At 49.5% G+C, this 18,190-nt stretch overlaps 1 protein-coding gene across 2 annotated transcripts in view; it reads right to left on the bottom strand.

The window, feature by feature from the left end:
* The window catches only part of ATRX (ATRX chromatin remodeler), a 1,501,634-nt gene that overhangs the window by 744,287 nt on the left and 739,157 nt on the right, over positions 1-18,190 (bottom strand). For both annotated transcript variants that reach the window (XM_085608236.1, XM_085608237.1), the window contains exon 17: positions 3,294-3,403. In XM_085608236.1, the coding sequence (XP_085464362.1) occupies positions 3,294-3,403 (110 nt within the window). The remainder of the gene's footprint in view (positions 1-3,293; positions 3,404-18,190) is intronic.

Raw genomic sequence — 18,190 nt, 5'->3', positions numbered from 1 at the left:
CGTCCTTCTTTGGAATGAGAAAGTACAGTGAGTAAACCCCTGTATTTTGGTGATGAAGGGGAACTGGTTCTATCGCATGTTTATCCAGGAGGGAAAGGACCTCTTGTTTTAGAAGTGTCAAGTGCTCTACTGACATTGGATGCTGTTTGGGTGGTATGTTTGGGGGAGTCTAAGTGAGCTCCAGACAATAACCTGATTGGATGATTTGTCTCACCCACCTGTCCGTGGTAATGTTGTTCTAGACAGGTAGGAACTGTAGCAATCTTCCCCCGACCAGAGTAGAGTGATCCGGGGGGGTGGGGGGGGGGGGGAGATGGAGGGAAGTCATTGTTTAGGGATGGAGGCGGTGTGAGTATTGGTAGTTTTGCCTCTACCCTTGTTGTTATTGCCCCTATAGCCTCCTCTGTAATAGCCTCTGTTAGATGAGGTCTGGGTGGGACTCTTGTAGGAAGTGGAGGGGTTATCAGTGGTAAAACCTCTAGAGGCGCACCTATAAGAGGAGCGACGAAAGGAACTTCTGGGATCTTGCGTTTGCAAAGCTCCCATTGATTTGGCAGTGTCAGTATCCTTCATCTTCTCTCGAGATGAATTTACAGTGGGCCCAAATAAGCGTTCCTGGTCAAACGGTTGTTTTAATATGGTAGTTTGAACCTCGGGTTTGAAGCCCAAAATGCGTAGCCAGGCATGTCTGCGTAAAAGGACACTGGTGTTAATAGCCCGGGATGCTGTGTCTGAAGCGTCCAGAGCTCAACAAATGGAAGTATTTGTTATGAGCTTGCCGTCCTGGATGAGATCATTGGCTCGTGTTTTATATTTGTCTGGAAGGTGTTGTAGTAGGGTCTCTAGCTCGTCGTAGTGTGCCCTATCATATCTAGCGAGCAAAGCCTATGTTGGCAATCCACCATATGTTGGCTGCTTGGGACGCCGTTCTTTGACCAGATGCGTCCAGCAGTTTTGACTCCTTATCAGGAGGTGGAGTATCTTCTGTGGTTTGAGAGTTAGCCCTTTTCCTGGTGTTGGAGACAACTAAGGATTCCAAGGGTACCTGTCCTTTAATATAAACCGGGTCAGCTGGGGCAGACTTGTATTTCTTTTCTACCCTGGGGTTAATGACTCTGGCCCTTACAGGATCCTTAAACACTTCAGGAGCGCGTTTGATTACCCCTTTTAACATTGGGAGAATTGAAGTGGACCTTTGGGATGGTGCAAAAGTGTCCATGAATAAATCCTCCTCTACAGGGTCTGTGTATAAGTTCACCCCGTGGTATTCTGCTGCTCTGTGTATGAGCTGAGTAAATCCTATAGTGTCCTCCGGAGGGGATGGTCTAGAGGGGTAGATGTCATCCTGTGGTGTGTCTGGGACATCTGGTGTGTCATAATCCTCTCATGGGTCTTTTGGGGTACCAGGAGGACTAGGTTCCCCTAAAGGTTGATCATCCCCTTCGTCTTCAGAGGTGTCTTCATCATCCTGAGGTGGAGGAGATGGTGAGTATGGCATAGGAGAGTGGTGTGGAGGAGGAGGTGGGGAAGGAACCCTTAAAGGAGAGGGTGCAATGTCTCTTTTCTTTAAAGGGAGTGGAGCTGGTACAGGTTTGTCCATTTTAATTTTTTTGGAAGGACTTAGTACAAGTTGACCTGTCTTGGGGTCTTTAAGAGTTTTTTGTGTTGGATCTGGTTGAAAAAGCTCCTCCTCTGGAGTGTGCTGTTTCAGCGACGATTTTTTCTGGTCCGATTGTTTCTGTGGAGGTTTGTGAGTCGTTTTGTGCTCCTTGAGCCTGGAATCTGGAGTTTTCCTGGGTTCCAGTAGGGTCTTCGGTACCGGTTGTTTGTTCGGTTCCGATGTCTTTTTCGGTTCCGTATGTTGGGCGCCCGGGTTTTTCGGAACCGGTCGTTTGCTCGGTTCCGAGGGATTTTTTTGACTCCGAAGGCTCAGCGCCCGAGGTCTTCAGAACCGGGTGTTTGCTTGGTTCCGACGATTTTTTCAGAGCCGGAACATCCACACTGGTGTATTTCAGTGCCAAAGGCACCGATGCGGAAGCAGGCGTTGGAGCGGAGGAAGGCAGTGGTTTATTCTTTGGTGCTGGGCATGGAGTTTCGGCACCGATGGCAGGCTGGCTCGATCCCGAGTGGCCTGAAGGCTTCTGTGTCGACTTCTTTGCCGAGCCCGAGGGCGGGGCGTGAGAAGGTTTGTCCCGGTGTGCACCTAGGCCCGAAGGTGAAGGTGTGACCGAAGCCTTTTTGGGAATGGGTGGCGGGTAGGGGGTCGACGTCAGTACTTACGACCCGCTGCCCCGGAGTGATGTCTTCGACGTCTGAGTCATCGGCATCGGAGGGGCTGATCCGCTCCAGCTCCGGTACGTTGATGCCTTCGTGGAAGATGTCATCCGGAATCGATGTTGATGATCAAGCCATGGTTATTCGAGCTCGACGATCCCGAATTGTCTTCTTGGAGAGGAAAGAGGCACAAGCTGGACAGTCTTTGGCCTCGTGCTCCGGCGAAAGGCAGAGGTTACACACCTCATGGAGATCGGCATGTAGAAACTTGGATCCACATTTAGGACACTTTTTAAAAGGAGTTCTTTCCATAACCCAAAGGCCTAATGGCGCCGGTAGGCCTGAAGGCCTGCGTCGATGATCGGAATTGAAGATTTCAAGTTTGAAGAGATGTGCATCGAATGGGAACGCGATCGAGACAATACCGCACAATGGGTGAAGGATTTTGAGTCGAAAAGTATCGGTAACGACACCAAACTGGAGCGCGATGAACACATCCGAGCCCGATGGTGGAAAAAAACAATCTGACGATGGAGTCGATGCCCATGCGCAGTATTGTCCAAAGGAGGAGTCACCTATCTCATGACTTCCAAAGACTTCTTCCAAGACAATAACAAAGTGCAAACATCCGGGCCCAACACCAGATGGCGATCTATGCACAGTGTGTGATCTGCAGCTCATATGCCTCGAACAGAGGTATTCTTTCCCAGGCAAAGAGTTTGTGCACGCAAACATGGATCAAAAAAGAGAAACCACATTCATGCTTGAGTTGAAGAGAAAATATGAAACCCAGAAGAGCTATAAACACAGCCATAATTTATTGCACATAGTTCTAGAAATACAGAAGGACTTATGAATTACAAGAAAAATTAAGTGTTTGAAGAGATAAGGAGGAGTAACTATGAAGGAATCGAAAAGGAAAGCTAAAATTAATGTATTTAGAATCCATTTGTAACAATGTAGACAAGATAAAAACCTTTTGATTCTGTGCAGATAACATTCAATGACACAACACTTACTTGCAAAGTCTTTCCAAGACCCATACAATGTGCAAGAATGCATCCAGAGCCAGCCTCTTTTTTTGTTTTCTTTAGAGATTCGCAACAACAGTCCCACATGAACTGGACACCTGCATACAAAACATTGTACACAAACTAAATGAGCTATTTTATGTTAATAAAATCAGAGGAAGACTTGAAACGGCAAAAGTCACATCAAAATTAAAGGATTAAATTTCACCCAAAAAAAAAGCAGAACATTAAAAATGCTATTATATTTACAGATGAAATTATCAACATCACAATAACAATACCAAAGAGAGTGCAATGAAAACAAAATGAAAATGGCATGTAATTTGGATAGATATGACATTTTAAAACAAAGAAAGTTCGGTGATGGTACAGTATGATAAATAAGCCATTTCTGAAATATATAGCAAAGGAAAATCTTTCTCCTGTGTTTGATTGTAAGCTACTAACTTTGATTTTCCTCATAGCCTCCTTCAAAAGAATCAATTTCAGCAATGTTAAAAATGACACAGAACAATCTAATGTGTACAACAAGCAGTTTAGGGCAACAACTGCAAAAAAGCACTCAATATGAGCAATGCAATTGTTATTTTGCCACTGCAAATAGACATCCATACAGACATATTATCAGAGGAGCAAGAAGCAATAGTCAGTAGACCAATTACTGAGGACATTGCTTGATCTTAATTTGGTATCATCAGGTGTAGGAAGCTGGCTCTGTAAATACTATACCAATGTGAGGTATAGTGTGCACAGAGTACAGTGGAACAAAAACAGGTCGGCAGAGGCAAAGTAGATAGCGCCTCACTCTCTACTTGTGCTAGTGTGGCCGAGCAGTACGGCTTTATCAGAGGTCAGTGTTAAGCATTTGATTTAAACACTCAATCAGCAAATGATTTCACACACTCAAAGACTGAACTTCAGACCAATTGTTTGGTATAAAAATATTCTTTTAGTTATTTTATTTTCTAGAACCAAGCAAGCCTGGCACAGGTAAGCAATGAATACTTTACAGTAGTAATGCACTTGTAACACAGTTTGGATTGCAATTCTATATGCACTTTGTTTTGATTACAGTATTGTTATTGAGAATGCAATGCTTTGGAAATACATTACATCGATTGTATATGCTTTTTAGTAAAGTGACCAGTAAATTACTGCAGATTAGTTTTCTTACACAGTGCAGTATACCTCTATATTGCACTGGGACATTTCCGGTAAACAGGTGAGTAAAAGTGTTTTTGTTATTTAGTACAATTTTAAAAGGATTTCTTAGATTTTCCAGCTCCACACTTAGAAACTTTTCATAGAAAAAAGTCAATGTTATCCTATGGAGGGTAACAGTGTTATTGGTTAACAGATAAGTACTTTGTTGTGGGAGTTGTTATTCTGGGGTAAGACTCAGGGGTCCCACAGGGTCAAGGATGCACTCTTGTTACACCCTCAGCGGCACTAGGGCAGCCGGGTGAAGAGTGCTGAGGCCCAATGCTATCCAAAGGGTGATAGGGGGCCTCCGGTTGGTGGCTGCTGAAGAGCAGGCCATTGGGTTGTGGGAGCAAAGCTCCTGGACTTATGCTTAGGGCAAATGGAGGTTCAAGCCAGCAGAAAAGGCGCACCCTCAGCGGCACTGGGGAGGCCGGGTGCCGAGTGCTGTTTTGGCAGTGAAGCGCCCTGTAGCTTTCAATGGGGAGCCTCCGGTTTGCAAACACACTGCAGGCTCGGGGACAAAGGTCTTCTGGGTGCGACCACCAATTGGGGAGGTAAGTTAGGATGTTGGGGGGTTGGTTAGGCACCGTCGGTTGGGCCACCCAAGGCCGTGGGCAATCAGATGCAGGGGTGCCTTTTAGGGTCAGATCTTCTTACCCGTTCCCAGTCGCGGTTGGGGAGACCTTCCATTTTGAGGCGGCAGGTGTCGGCTGGAGGCAGGTCAGCGGTCCCCGGATCTCGGGTAAGGATCGCCAGGGTGACCTCCTCTTGGTGTTGGGCCACTCAAACTCGGACCGTGGGAGTCAGGTGCAGAGTGGTGCAGACTCGCGAATCCTTGCACAGCTGGAGTGTGGGTGAACAAATCCGGTATTCACAGGAGACAAAGTCTTTGGGATTGAAAGCAGGCAGATCCTCTGGGTTTCTCGCGGTTGCTGACAGTAGGACACACTGGGATTTTACTGGAGCAAGTTCGAGGTGGGGACAGACTGGTAGGGCTGGGGCCAAGTCAGTAGGTGTCCTCCTCTTGTTAGCTTTGGCACGGCTGTTCAGTCCTTCTTCTGGTTTCATGTCTGCCTTTTTGGTTCAGGGCTGAGCCCTTAATGAACAAGTTACTTACTTTCGGTAAAAATATATCTGTAAGAGACGTAGATTAGTTATGGATTCCTGACCTTGGAATTACACCCAGGCGCCAGACTGGATCCGGAGAATTTTTTCCTCAGCAGTACCTCTGCGCATCGATAGGTGGCGTCTGTTGACTCCGTGTTCATCATTGGCGTCGTGGCCACCGGAATGACATTGCGGTATTGTGAGAAAGTGCCATCTTTCTTGCATGGTATGCCCCCACTTTTTGATGAATTGCTGAATGTACTTTGACTGAGTGTGCCCTGGGCTCCTGCCAATCAGGTGCCCAGGGCCTATGTTCCTTCCCTAAAAACTGTGCTGAAACCTAAACCCGAATTGGCAAACCCTGGCCACATGTCAGCCCCTGGTAAATGGTACACTAGGTACCAAGAGCCTTGTGACCAGGGAAGGCCCTTAAGGGCTGCAGCACTTATCGTGCCACCCTTAGAGGTCCTGTACCCTGACACACACACACACACACACACACACTGCCCTTGCAGGCTGAGTGTCTGGGTACAGAACAAAACAGATTCGACATGGCACACATCCCTGTGTGCCATGCCCACAACACACTCTGCCCTGGCATACATCAGTCACCCCTCTAGCTGGGTGCCCTATGCCCGTGGTGTGGGTACAGGTGCATGAGCCCTGTGCCTCTACAGTACCCAGGTCCATTCCTGGGCACTGTAAGTGCAGTGCTGCCATTAAGAGTATATGGTGCTGGGAGATCGTCAACATGGTGGCTCCACTGAAGACTGAGAAGTTTGGTATCAAACTTCTCAGCACATTAAACCCACACTGATGCCAGTGCAGGATTTAATGTACAATGCACGACAGAGGGCATCTTAGAGATGCCCCCTGAACCTAACCTACATTCCACGTCTTGTCTGAGGGGCTGCCTAGGCTGCCACACAGCAGACATGTTGCTGGACCCCTGGGTAGAGAGCCATCCGCTCTCCTGGGCCTGCAACAATGCACATCCTGGGCGAGGTGCTAGGTCTCCTCCCCCAGGATGGGCAGGGGAAGCTTCAAAGGCATGACGCCTTGGTGAGCTTCTCCAGGCCACTTGCTGTACTCAGCAACTGGCCTCTACCGGTTCTAAACCCCCACTCTGGCGGGGAGACTGTCCGGAAACCCCAAGGAAGGACAAGGGGTGTGCCAGCCTCTGCCAACCCCACCCCTCAGGTGGGGGAGGTGAGGTGAGGTGAAGCACATCTCCGGGCTCTCGCGATCTTGAAGATGGGCAACTTGACCAATCAGGACTAGGCCACTGCCCCCCTCCCACAAGAGAGTGGCAGGATAGAGGGTGTATTCACCCCAGGGCAGGGACCCTGTGGTCCCTGCCCTTTACTTTTTTTTTGCAAATTTGTTTTTATTATTTTTTAAAGAATACACGTTTTGGCAGCATACATTACACACAGGAGTTCGTGAGCATATGCAAAGTGTTAATCCGTACTTGGTCTATAGCCAATTTAATATAACATGCATTCGAATTATGTGTCAACCACCACCCGCTCAGGAGCGGGCCGCATTTTCATTATCAGTTCTGGTGCAGTCTCTTAAGGATTAACAGTAGCAACAGTATATCAGCCACTTAGCCGTGCATGGAAGCTTATGCCGCCCACTCAATTTAGGCTTAGAAACAGATGAGTTACCTACAATTCAAAAGAAGAACTCATAACAGTGGCAGCGTGAACAGTTGTATACATATATTGTTCCCCCCCCCCTTTCTACCTCTGACTCGCCCCCCCCTTCACCCCCGGGATCACCGCCATGCCCCACGATTGCAACCACCCCCACGTGTCCGCAGACACCCCGACTGTAGGCCAGAGGTAGTAGGGGCTATGCTATCCCGTCAGCGAGGCAGCCCTTGTTACACCGTCACTCGCGCAGGCATTTCCAACCACCCCCATGTGGCCCGTGTAACCCTCCCCTTCCAGGCGCCGGAGCTCGATAAGCAACTGCTCCCAGCGGTCCGCCATAGGTTCCTTCCGCAGCCCCAGAGTTTCCTCCCTTCGGATGGCGGTCCCCTCTGCCCTAGCCCATGCCTGAAATGAGGAGGTCCATGCTCGCGCGTGTGGTGGGTCATGTGCCTTCCATCTCCTCATAATGAGGCGTTTTGCTACTACGAGCCCCAGGTCCAGGAATCGGGACGTTACCTTGTCTTTGGGTGATCTTTTAAATTGGTGCAGAATGTGTTCGGGGCAGTCTAATGGGATGGTACGACCCACACTCTGGTCCCTGCCCTTTACTTACCTGTAACACCCCTAAATTTAGTATTTTGGGCCACCCTGAACCTTCCTTCCTTAGGTCCAGATTCTGAAACCGCAAAGAAGATCAAGAGACAAGAAGGCCTGCCGTGCAGCTGCTCACAAGAGGAAGACACCAACTGCTTTGGCCCCAGTCCTACTGGCCTGTCGACCCTCGAACCTGCTCCTGCTAAACTCCGGCATCTCCAGTGGCCAGCAACCTCACAAACCCCCGGAGGACCTGGCTACCTTGTGACTCTAAGCAACTGGGACTCCCACGAGCAGTGGTACTGCTCAAAGCAAGTAACTGACCCCTGGCATCAGCCTGGAACCGCGTACCCGGCACACTTTGCACCCACAAAGCCTGGCCTGTGTTGGAGTGGACAAAGACTCTGAGAACGTACCCCGGCGACTGTGACCCCGAATCCAGCACCCAAGGACCCACCTCGACGCTCCGGACGACGCCTGCAGCCTCAGAACCAGGGACCCCTCCAATCGCGACCAGCCGAGGGCAAGATTTCCAGACACCAAAAGGCACCCCTGCATCCGGCGCCCTGCGGCCCCCTGTGCCCAACTCCTGGGTGCCTACCTATCCTCCAACTACCCAACTTAACTCTCGAAGTGGTGGTCACACCTGAAGAATCTTCGTCCCCGAGCTTGCAGCCTTTGTTCGTTTTTGAGCTTCTCCATTGCAATCCATTGATGGCCCGACGGCTCAAAAGCACCCTGCACCCAGCCGCCCGAGTGCCCCTGGCAGTGCAATCTCTACTCTACTTCCCCATTTGCCCTGAGCAAGTGACCAGGAGCCCAGCTCCCACAGCTGCGTGTCCTGCTAGCCAGCAGCCCCCAACCAATGGCCCCCTGCCTCCCATTGGATAACATTGGGACTAACTCACTCTGCACCCGGCTGCCCATGCCGCTAAGGGTGTAACAACTGTACTGACCTAACCCTGGGAGACCCCTGAGTCTATGCCCAGAACCTTAACTCTCCCAGTCGAGTACTTACCCAAAAAACAATAACTCTCTTTGCTTCCATAGGGTAACATTGATGGGTTTCACTTGGAAATTCTGTGGAGTTTTTAAACTTTAAAATATTCACCTAAAATCAACCGAGTAACGAAAACGAAATTACTCACTTGCTATTAGGAGAGATCCCAGTGCTGGATCTTGGTGCCCAGCACTGACCCTGAAAAGAAATTACAACCATACTTGCCTCTAACCCAATTTTCTTCCATAAGAAACCATTGACTGTTTTTCTGTGAAACTTTTTCTGTCGATTTTTGCAAACTACAAATATTCTTTAACAAGCATTTACAATGCAATGGTCTCGGCATTGTTAAAGTTAGAGCTATTGGCATTGCTCATGACATTATTTTTATTTATGTTTTTGTTTTTAAAACATTTAACCCCTTCAGTGCCCGCCCCTTTCCCCGCCCAGTGCCGGCCGTTGCATTAGCGGGCGGGGTCTATGACGAGCTGGACTCGTCATGGGCACAGCGCCACCGCGGCCCATGACGAGTCCAGCTCGTCATGGGCACTGAAGGGGTTAAAGAAACGGCATTGTTATTTACAATGTCAATAGCTTAATCTCTCAAATGCGAGACCTATTGCATTTGCACCCACACACAGAGCCAAACACACAAAGCCACCCACAGAGCCACCTACACAGAGCTATTCACATAGAGCAACCCATACACAAATAGAGCCACCCACACAGAGCAACCTACACACACACACACACAGAGTTACCCACAGACAGACAGACAGCCACCCACGCATAGAGCCACCTACAAAAAAAGCCACACACACAGAGGCACACACATACACACACACACATAGAGCCTCCCCCACACACACAGAGCCACCCACACACACACAGAGCCACACACACAGAGCCACACACACACAAAGCCACACACACAGAGCCACACAAATACACAGAGCCACATACACACACAGCCACACACACACAGACATTAGGGGGTGATGGAAACACTGTTTCGGTATTATGGGCGACAGACAGTCAATAACTAACACAGCATTCAAAATAGAGCTACCAACACCGACTGCAAAAATATGGCCACAAATAGTACAACCAAAGAAAACCTTGCGACTCCCTATGATGAAGGTGGTACGCAATTAACAAAAAAGCACAGTTCGAATACAAAAATCCCAGAGTGTGGGGGGAGGGGGTTACGTGATTATTTTGTTGCAGATCGTGATGCATTTTTGGTGAAGACAGATCACGCAAGCTTTACAGACCATACAACGCCAAATGCTCAGATTTGTTTGTTTGAAGTTCTTCCAACCCTCTTAGCCAGCGGAGGAACAATGTAAAGGGCTGTCATTTACTAAACAGAGATTTCTAAAATACGTTTAAAGGGTAGAGGGACTCCCCGGTTCAGCCCTTAAAACATCCCGTAATCCGAGTCTTTTTGGTTAAATGACACCAGCGGCGGATCCCGGTACTCACCCCCAAATCCTAGTCGGCCGCATTTTACCTTCCGTGGTCCGTCCAGGCGCAAGATTCCGGGACCCGGAACTTTCTCCAAACTTCCCAAAAAACAATCCTGGCCAACGTCAAATCCTCCTGTGTTCGTTTTCCCCTCGCTGATGAGCTCCAGACGGCAGAAATCCTGGAATCACTGCAGCCAGACACAGCGCAAGGGGTGTGATGGGAGGAACAGCGCATGCCCATAGCAACTAGACCCACCTCCTGCCGAAAGAACCCCCAAACAAGCCCAACCTGCAGTACGAGGACGCCAGACAAGCGACAGTTACACACCCTCATCACTAGGGAAGGTATTCCAAACTGTCTGTGCGCCGCCCGCTGCGGAGTGCACCCTGGTGCCACTGAACCTGCTGCACTATAGATAGCTAGGCTTGATCTCAGTCCCGCTATGTAGGCGGTCTGAAGATGATTCTGGGATTTATTGTTTCAAGAGCCACCTGCTGGCTATCAGTAGAAGCAACGGAAAATAGAATTTAGCGCCAACTTACGGAAGTATGTCATGCATCTGAGACAAACGTAGATGTCAGAAGTGGGATTCGAACCCACGCCTCCAGAGGAGGCTGCGACCTGAACGCAGCGCATTAGACCGCTCGGCCATCCTAACATACACAACAGTGCACAAGTGGCGTGGTTCCAAGTTGATCTAATGACGGAGTGGAGTGTAGTGTTAGGATTTCTGTCTTTGCAGTTAAAAAGACTTCCTATCCAGGGAGCACGTGGGGGTCAGAGATGTTTCTAAGAATGACTTCCGAACCTGGATACCAAGAGCTTCTACACTGCAGGCTCGGGTCGTCCCTGGACACTGCTCCATAATTTACTACCCCACACACAACATTCTCGATAGTGTGTGTAAATGTCGTCTTGATTCTGTGAGGAAAAAAGAAATTCTTGGCAGCGTTATTGAAAAGTTGAGTCACTGCAGCAGACGCGGTAGAGCGGGGTTCAGGGCTGCACAGTTGTGGGTTGCGTTGGGTGGGGTTAATCCCCACAGCTCCTGCAAACATTCACTGCCTCCATTTTCGGGGTCTCATGTTCTTCAAACTGAACTGACTAAAAAGACAAAAGACGAAGAAGCGGGTTTCAAAGTTTCACAATGTTGCTGATTTGAAACAAATATGGTAAAAAGAGCTCTAAAGAGTTCTATAACTCGTGACTCTTCAGTCTTGGTGACTCGTTCAAGCACTGACGGTGATGAGCCCCGCCGCTGCTCTGTGGTCTTCACTCCGTTGGATTTGGGGGGGGGGGGGTGCAGTAGGAAACAATATTAGAGAGAACCCATCGGAGTCATTCTTAACACTCCACACCTACAACCCAGGCAGCCGGGCTCACTTCAAAGCTCTCGTATCTCGGCTGTGCAGGCTTCAGGGCACTGGAATCATGAAGGGTCCGTCTGCCCCACACCCCCCAGCAAGCACCTCGCAGCCGAGTTGTCCCGCAAACCGAGCGCTGTACGAGTCACAGCGAAAAATTAGCTTGATCGTAAAAAGTCAGAATAAAATTATTTTTTTAGGAGGAAATGGGCTTAGTAATAGATTTGCTGCAGCAGGACAGGAGCAAAAAAACCCTGCCCCTCGGAGACCTCCGTTGTGCGCCTTCGAGTTCAGCACAATTCGATCCACCCTCCAGGTCACAGCGAAAACAAGCGCAGCCTTCGGTAGCCGAGACCTGCGGCGCTCAGGTTACCTTTCACCCCGCCTGACTGCGCTGCCGCTGCCCAGCCGGTGAAACGCAACCCTCCCTGACGACATTTTATCACAGCCCCCAGCCCAACAACAATGTGTCTCGTGCTGTGAAAAATCACGTTGTGTCTCCGAGCCGTGCATATGTCACCAGCCCCTCGGAGCCCTCCGTTGTGCGCCTTCGAGTTCAGCACAATTCAATCCTCCCTCCAGGTCACAGTGAAAACAAGCGCAGCCTTCGGTAGCCGAGACGTAAATAAACAGAGAACGTCCTTGTAAAAAAAACAAGGAGATCAGGTGAGGGAGCAACGCCGGGACACCACCGCCTTTCTCCGAGGCACAGCAGAAAATGCCTCGGAGAAACGCCACGTCCTTTTCGGATTTGGGGGCGTGTTTTGCTGTTGTCTCCTCCCTGAGACTTCTCGCAAAAAACACGCCCCCCGATCCGAAAAGGACGGGGCTTCAACGGAGTGACTGGACCTCTTCTCCAGTGGCTGGCCAGCATTTAAGAGGCCAGCCAATGGAGAACAGGAGAGAAGAGGGGCGGGTGCAAGCCCCTCTTCTCAAAGTCATTAAATCTCGCGAGCGAGACTGCGCAAGCGCAGCCTTCGCTAGCCGAGACCTAAAAATCGCACTAACTGTGAAAACGTAATTACTTACCTGTTTTAGATGTCCCAGTGCTGAACCTAGGAGTCCAGCACTGGATTCAAAATAAAACGAGAACATACTTTACCTGCAACTTGAATTTCCTTCCATAGGGTAACATTGCCTGATTTTTGCTGAAAGGGTTTCTAAGTGTCGATTTTGCAAACATACAAATATTCATTAAAAATCGCCTGTATAACCAAAACGCATTCTTTCAACTGTTTACAGGTGGTGCCCCAGTGCTGGATCTAGGATCCAACACTGAGTTAGAAAAAGTAACAATAACCCCACTTACCTGCGAAGTGAAATTCCTCCCATAGGATAACATAGGTGATTCTATGAGAAAAAGTTTGTCAACTTTTAAAATACCAAATATTGCTTAAAAATGACTTCTTCAGTCAAGCGGGACGCGCTTCTTTAATCAGGGAGCCGTGAGGGGAACGGCAAACCACTTCAGCTTTTTGGAGGTCTGCGCTGCCACAGTGGGAGCACGGCGGACTTCTTTCTTTTGTCCTCCCCAACCTCCTTGCAATCCTTCATCGCCGCTGTGAGGAACACGGCAGGGAGGACCACAACTCCCAGGCGGTTAGCGAGCCCGACGCGGACGTGGGCTATTGACCAGTGTTTTTTGCAATGGATCAGGCGTAAAAAGTTCTTCAGAGAGTGGCTTGTCCGTCAGCGCCAAAGGCATCAGGGCCATTGTTTTTTTTTGTTTTATAGTCTGCACTAGTCCGCTGTTTTGAACTATGCGGCTTGGAAAGTTCTGGTTTGTTACTCGGTTCCGAGATGGTTTTTGGCTTCGAGATATGGGTGTCGGTGGCCTTGTGTTTTTTGCTCGGTTCCGGGGACGGTGTCGGTACCGAGGAGCTGGTGCTGGTTTTCGGCGCCGAGTGTTTCGGTATGGAGCTGCCGAGGAGGAGGCCATTTTCTTTTTCGGCGTCGGTGCGGAGGAGTGTTTCTCGGCACCGACGGTGGGCTGGCTCGAGCCCGAGCCGCCGGAAGGCTTAATAGGCTTCTTTACCAGTCCCGAAGGTGCGGTGTGGGAAGCAGTGTTCTTGGTCGTGCCTAGGCTCGGAGGCGAAGGCGTGACCGAAGCCTTTTTCGATGCCGTCGAGGGTGTGGGGGGTGGATTTCGGTACTCACGACCCTCTGTGGCGGAGAGATGTCCTCCACATCTGAATCGTCGGCTTCTGAGGCGCTGACGAGGGCCTCATCGGTGTGTTGTCCTTCTGGAGCGTCGACGCCTTCCCCGAAGATGTCGACTGGGATCGCCGTCGACGAGTGTGCCATAGTTCTTCGTGCCCTTCGGTCTTGAATGGTTTTCTTGGACCGGAAGGATTTGCACGCCGGACAGTCTCGAGCCTCGTGTTCAGGGGAGAGGCAGAGGTTGCATACTTCGTGAAGGTCGGTGTGGGGGAATTTGGACCCACATCGAGGGCACTTCTTGAAGGGGGTCCTTTCCATTAGCCAGGACCGGAGCTTGGACAGGACCGAAGGCCGTCGTCGACGACTGGAATCGAAGGTCTTGATCGATGAGAGCCGCGTCGAGTGTGGAGATCGCGATCGAAAACAATACCGCAAAAGGGGGTGAGGATTGCGCGTCGATTGGAGAACAAGAAACTGTTCGGAACCGGAGCGCGAAGATCACATCCGAGCCCGATGGCGGAAAAAAACAATCTGAGGATGGAGCCGAAGCCCATGCGCAATACGATCCAAAGGAGGAGTCACAGACCTCGTGACTTCCAAAGACTTTCCAAGAGGAAAAACAACTGTAAATATCCGGGCCCAACACCAGATGGCCATCTATGCACAGTGTGTAATCTGCAGCTCATATGCCTCGAACATATATTTACAATTTGAAGCGCGCACTTCACAGCTCGTCACAAAGCTTTCAGTGATTTGATCAATGAAAGCCAGTACTGGCTTCCAAGCATTCGTTACAGCTGCAAATTGCCCTTTACGTTTTCAGATTATCTCGTAGCGCATTTTCTATTCTTTTCAGGCAAGCAGGTATCCTGGAAGGAAACCTTGTTTAGCTGTCTGACCAGCTCCAGTATCACATCACAAGAAAACACTTTCTGAATGGCATTTCAGCTTTTAGTATTTTAATTTCATAATGAACTGACTGGGAACTTTTTTTTCCCCCCCAGAGTCCAGGCAGAAGTGAGGCCCTGGAATGTGCGACCCCCTTCCCATGACTCCACGACCCCCATGGGGATCGCGCCCCACAGATTGAAGACCTCTGGGTTAAGGTGATGAACTCTCCCCTGCTGTTGCCACAGAAGGAGTTGGCCTAATGGCTAGGGCGGTCCACCTCGAATCTGGGGAACTGGGTTCGAGTCTCGGCAAGGACGCTGAACATCCTGTGATTCTGGGCAAATCACAATCTCCCGGTGCCAAACAAAAATGAATGTGTCCTCATGTAATGCAACTGGTGCTTTGTAAAGCGCTCTGATACCCGATTAGGGTCAAGTTTGAACCATATAAAAACTCTGTATATTTAATAAAAAAAGGGTCCTTCACAAGGGGCAGTTTGATCAGACTATCGATGACCATGCTAAGAAGGTCAGGTGTGGGAAAATGGGTTTCTGTTGCAGTAACCCCCACTTTCTGGCAGAATTCTGATGCACTAACTTAATGTGCCCTGGGTACCTGCCAATCAGGTTGCCAGGGATTGTGTTTTTTCCCAAAACTGTATATTTGTACCCCCAATTGGTACCCCTCTGGCCACATGTAAGTCACTTCTAAAAGGTAACATGGGTATCAAGGGAATTGTGACCAGGGAGGGCCTCATAAATGTGTGCCATGCTTGGAACCCACTGCCTATGGTATAGTTAAGGCACCACTCTAGCTGGCTGCACTATACCAATTGTGAGGGTACAGTCGCATGAGCACTGTAACCCTACAGTGTCTAAGTTCATTCTTAGAAATTGTAAGTACAGTAAAGCCATAAAGAGTACATGGTCTGGGAGTTTGAGATTACGAACTCCACAGCACCATAATGGCTTTACTGAAATCTGGGAAGTTTGGTTGCAAACGTCTCAGCATAATAAACCCACACTGATGCAAGTGTGGGATTTATTATACAATGCACTCAGAGGGCATCTTAGAGAGGACCCCTGAAAAACTACCAGCCTCTGGTGGGTTCCCTGACTGGTAAACACAAGCCTGCCACCACAAGACATGTTTTTGGACCCCTGGAATGGGAGCCTTTGCTCCCTGGGCCCAGAAACAAAGCCTTTCCTGGGCGGAGATGCATGGTCACACCTCTCCCAGGTCAGGAAGAGCCATCTCTGGCAGGGGAGCTTCAAAGACCTTGCCGCCTTTGTAACACGACCCCCAGCCTGTTCTGCTATCAAGAGCAGGCCCCCCTTCCTGTCTCACCTCCTTTTCAGCAGGCAAAAATAGAATGCCCAGCATATGTGCCCACCTCTGCCAACCCCACCCCTCAGGTGGGGGAGATGAGGGGAAGCCCACTCTTCAGTTCCAGCCATCTTGCAGATGGCAGGCACTCACCAATCAGGGTTTGAGATTGTGCCCACTCCCCCAAGTGGGGTGAGCACAACAAGGGTGTAGTCACCATAAGTTCAGCAGCCTAAGGTAATTGGCTACTGACCTCTAGACCCCTAAAACGCCCTCTAAATACAATATTTAGGCGGCATCCTTGAACCAAGAAGGCAAATTCACGCAACCTACGAAGACCGATGAAAAAAGACACACAGCAGAGGACACTGCAGAGAAGAACTGACTTGGCCCCAGCCTTACCAGCCTCTCTGTGGTTTCCAGAGATCCAGCGCCAAAAGACACCTTGTACTGCAGCCAGCAAGCTCCAGAACCCCTGGGAGGACTGACTGCCTTCAACAAAGACCGGATCGCCTGTGAACAGCAGCTACGTTTAAAATTATCACCAAAGAAAGACTCTGAGCCTGCTGAGCACAAAGAAAATCGAAGCCTGGAACCACCACTGCACCCGTCGCCTACGGCCTGAGCTCGAGCCGCCCACCAGTCCCAGAGAGGTCCCCCAGTGCTCCAGAGACCGAAGGTTGACCCCTCCAGGGCTCGACGTCACAAGTGGCCCGGTAAGATGAAATCAGACCTCAAAAGGCATATCACACCGAGTCTAAAAAGTGATCTAAAAAGTACTCTGAAAAGTAGTCAAAAGTAATCCAAAAGTAATTTCAACTGTATTTAAAGATTCTACAAACCTGTAACAGTCATCTTCATTCAGCTTGCTTGTATTGATAAACCTGACCTTACCTGAACCAAGTCCTGTTTGGTTCTAAAAATAAAATACCACAAAAGAAATACTTTTTCACAAACAATTGGTCTGAGTTAAGTCTATGAATGTGTGCAATCATTTCTTGCTGTGTGTACAATAAATGCTTAAGACTAACCTCCGATAAAGCCTTACTGCTCGCCCACACTATGACAAATAGACAGTAAGGTATTATCTACTTTTACCTCTGTAAGCCTTTGGGGATCCACAGGACTCTCTGCACAGTATACCTTACTCTGGTATAGTATATACAGAGCCAGCTTCCTACATCAGGGTACCAGACTCTTCATGCCCAGTCCAGAGTTACAAGATTGACTTGAGCCTGTAGCGCTTTACATTCTTGAGCACTCAGAGCAGAAGTGGCATAGGGGGAAAGGCGTACAGGAGGCAGACGCTCCACTCGCGATGAAAAGTGCAAAACTGTTGACATTTCACGTACTCTTCGGAGGCGAACAGATCTAACTAAGTCTCTCCCCACCGTTGAAAGAGACCTTGCGTTACATCCGAATGGAGACGCCATTCGTGATCGACTAGGCACCGACGGCTGTGTAAGTCCGCTCTGGTATTTAGGGAGCCCACCAGGTGTTGAACCACCATGGTCATGTCCTGATGTTCCAGCCATGTCCAGAGGCAGAGAGCTTCTTGACAAAGGGTCCACGACGCCAACCTGCAGTTTGTTGCAGTACCACATGGCGGTGGCGTTGTCGGTGAACACCTGCACCACTTTCCCCCTGAGAGAGTGAGGGACTTCTTTCATTGCCAGTCTGATTGCATGGAGCTTCAAAAAGTTGATATGAAGGCCGGACTGCGCGGAGACCAGATGCCTCTGATCTTCGCCTCTCCCAGGTGGCTGCTCGATTCAAGAAATGATGCAATCCGTCACCAGTGTTAGATCTGGTTGGGGAAGGGAGCGGGATCTGCCTCTGACGCAATCTTGGTTTGCTAGCCACCACTACAGTTGGTGCGCTATTCTCTACGAGATCTGAACGTAGTAGAAATTATTCCCCTGATGCTGCGCCTACTGGAGCTTCAAGTTCCACTGCACAGCCCACGTATGCCATCTGGCATGATCCACCAGCAGGATGCAGGAGGCCATGAGGCCCAGCAGCCTCATTCATTCCCACCTAAATCGGGGATAGAGCCTGAAACATCTCTATCATAGCACAAATATCCGGGACTCGCTGCTCGGGAGGATAGGC

The sequence above is a fragment of the Triturus cristatus genome, chromosome 5_2 (genome assembly GCF_964204655.1).
Source record: "Triturus cristatus chromosome 5_2, aTriCri1.1, whole genome shotgun sequence".
Classification (NCBI taxonomy): Eukaryota; Metazoa; Chordata; class Amphibia; order Caudata; family Salamandridae; genus Triturus; species Triturus cristatus.
Note: the sequence above shows the minus strand (reverse complement) of the source record. Positions and strands in the feature narration are given on the sequence as shown.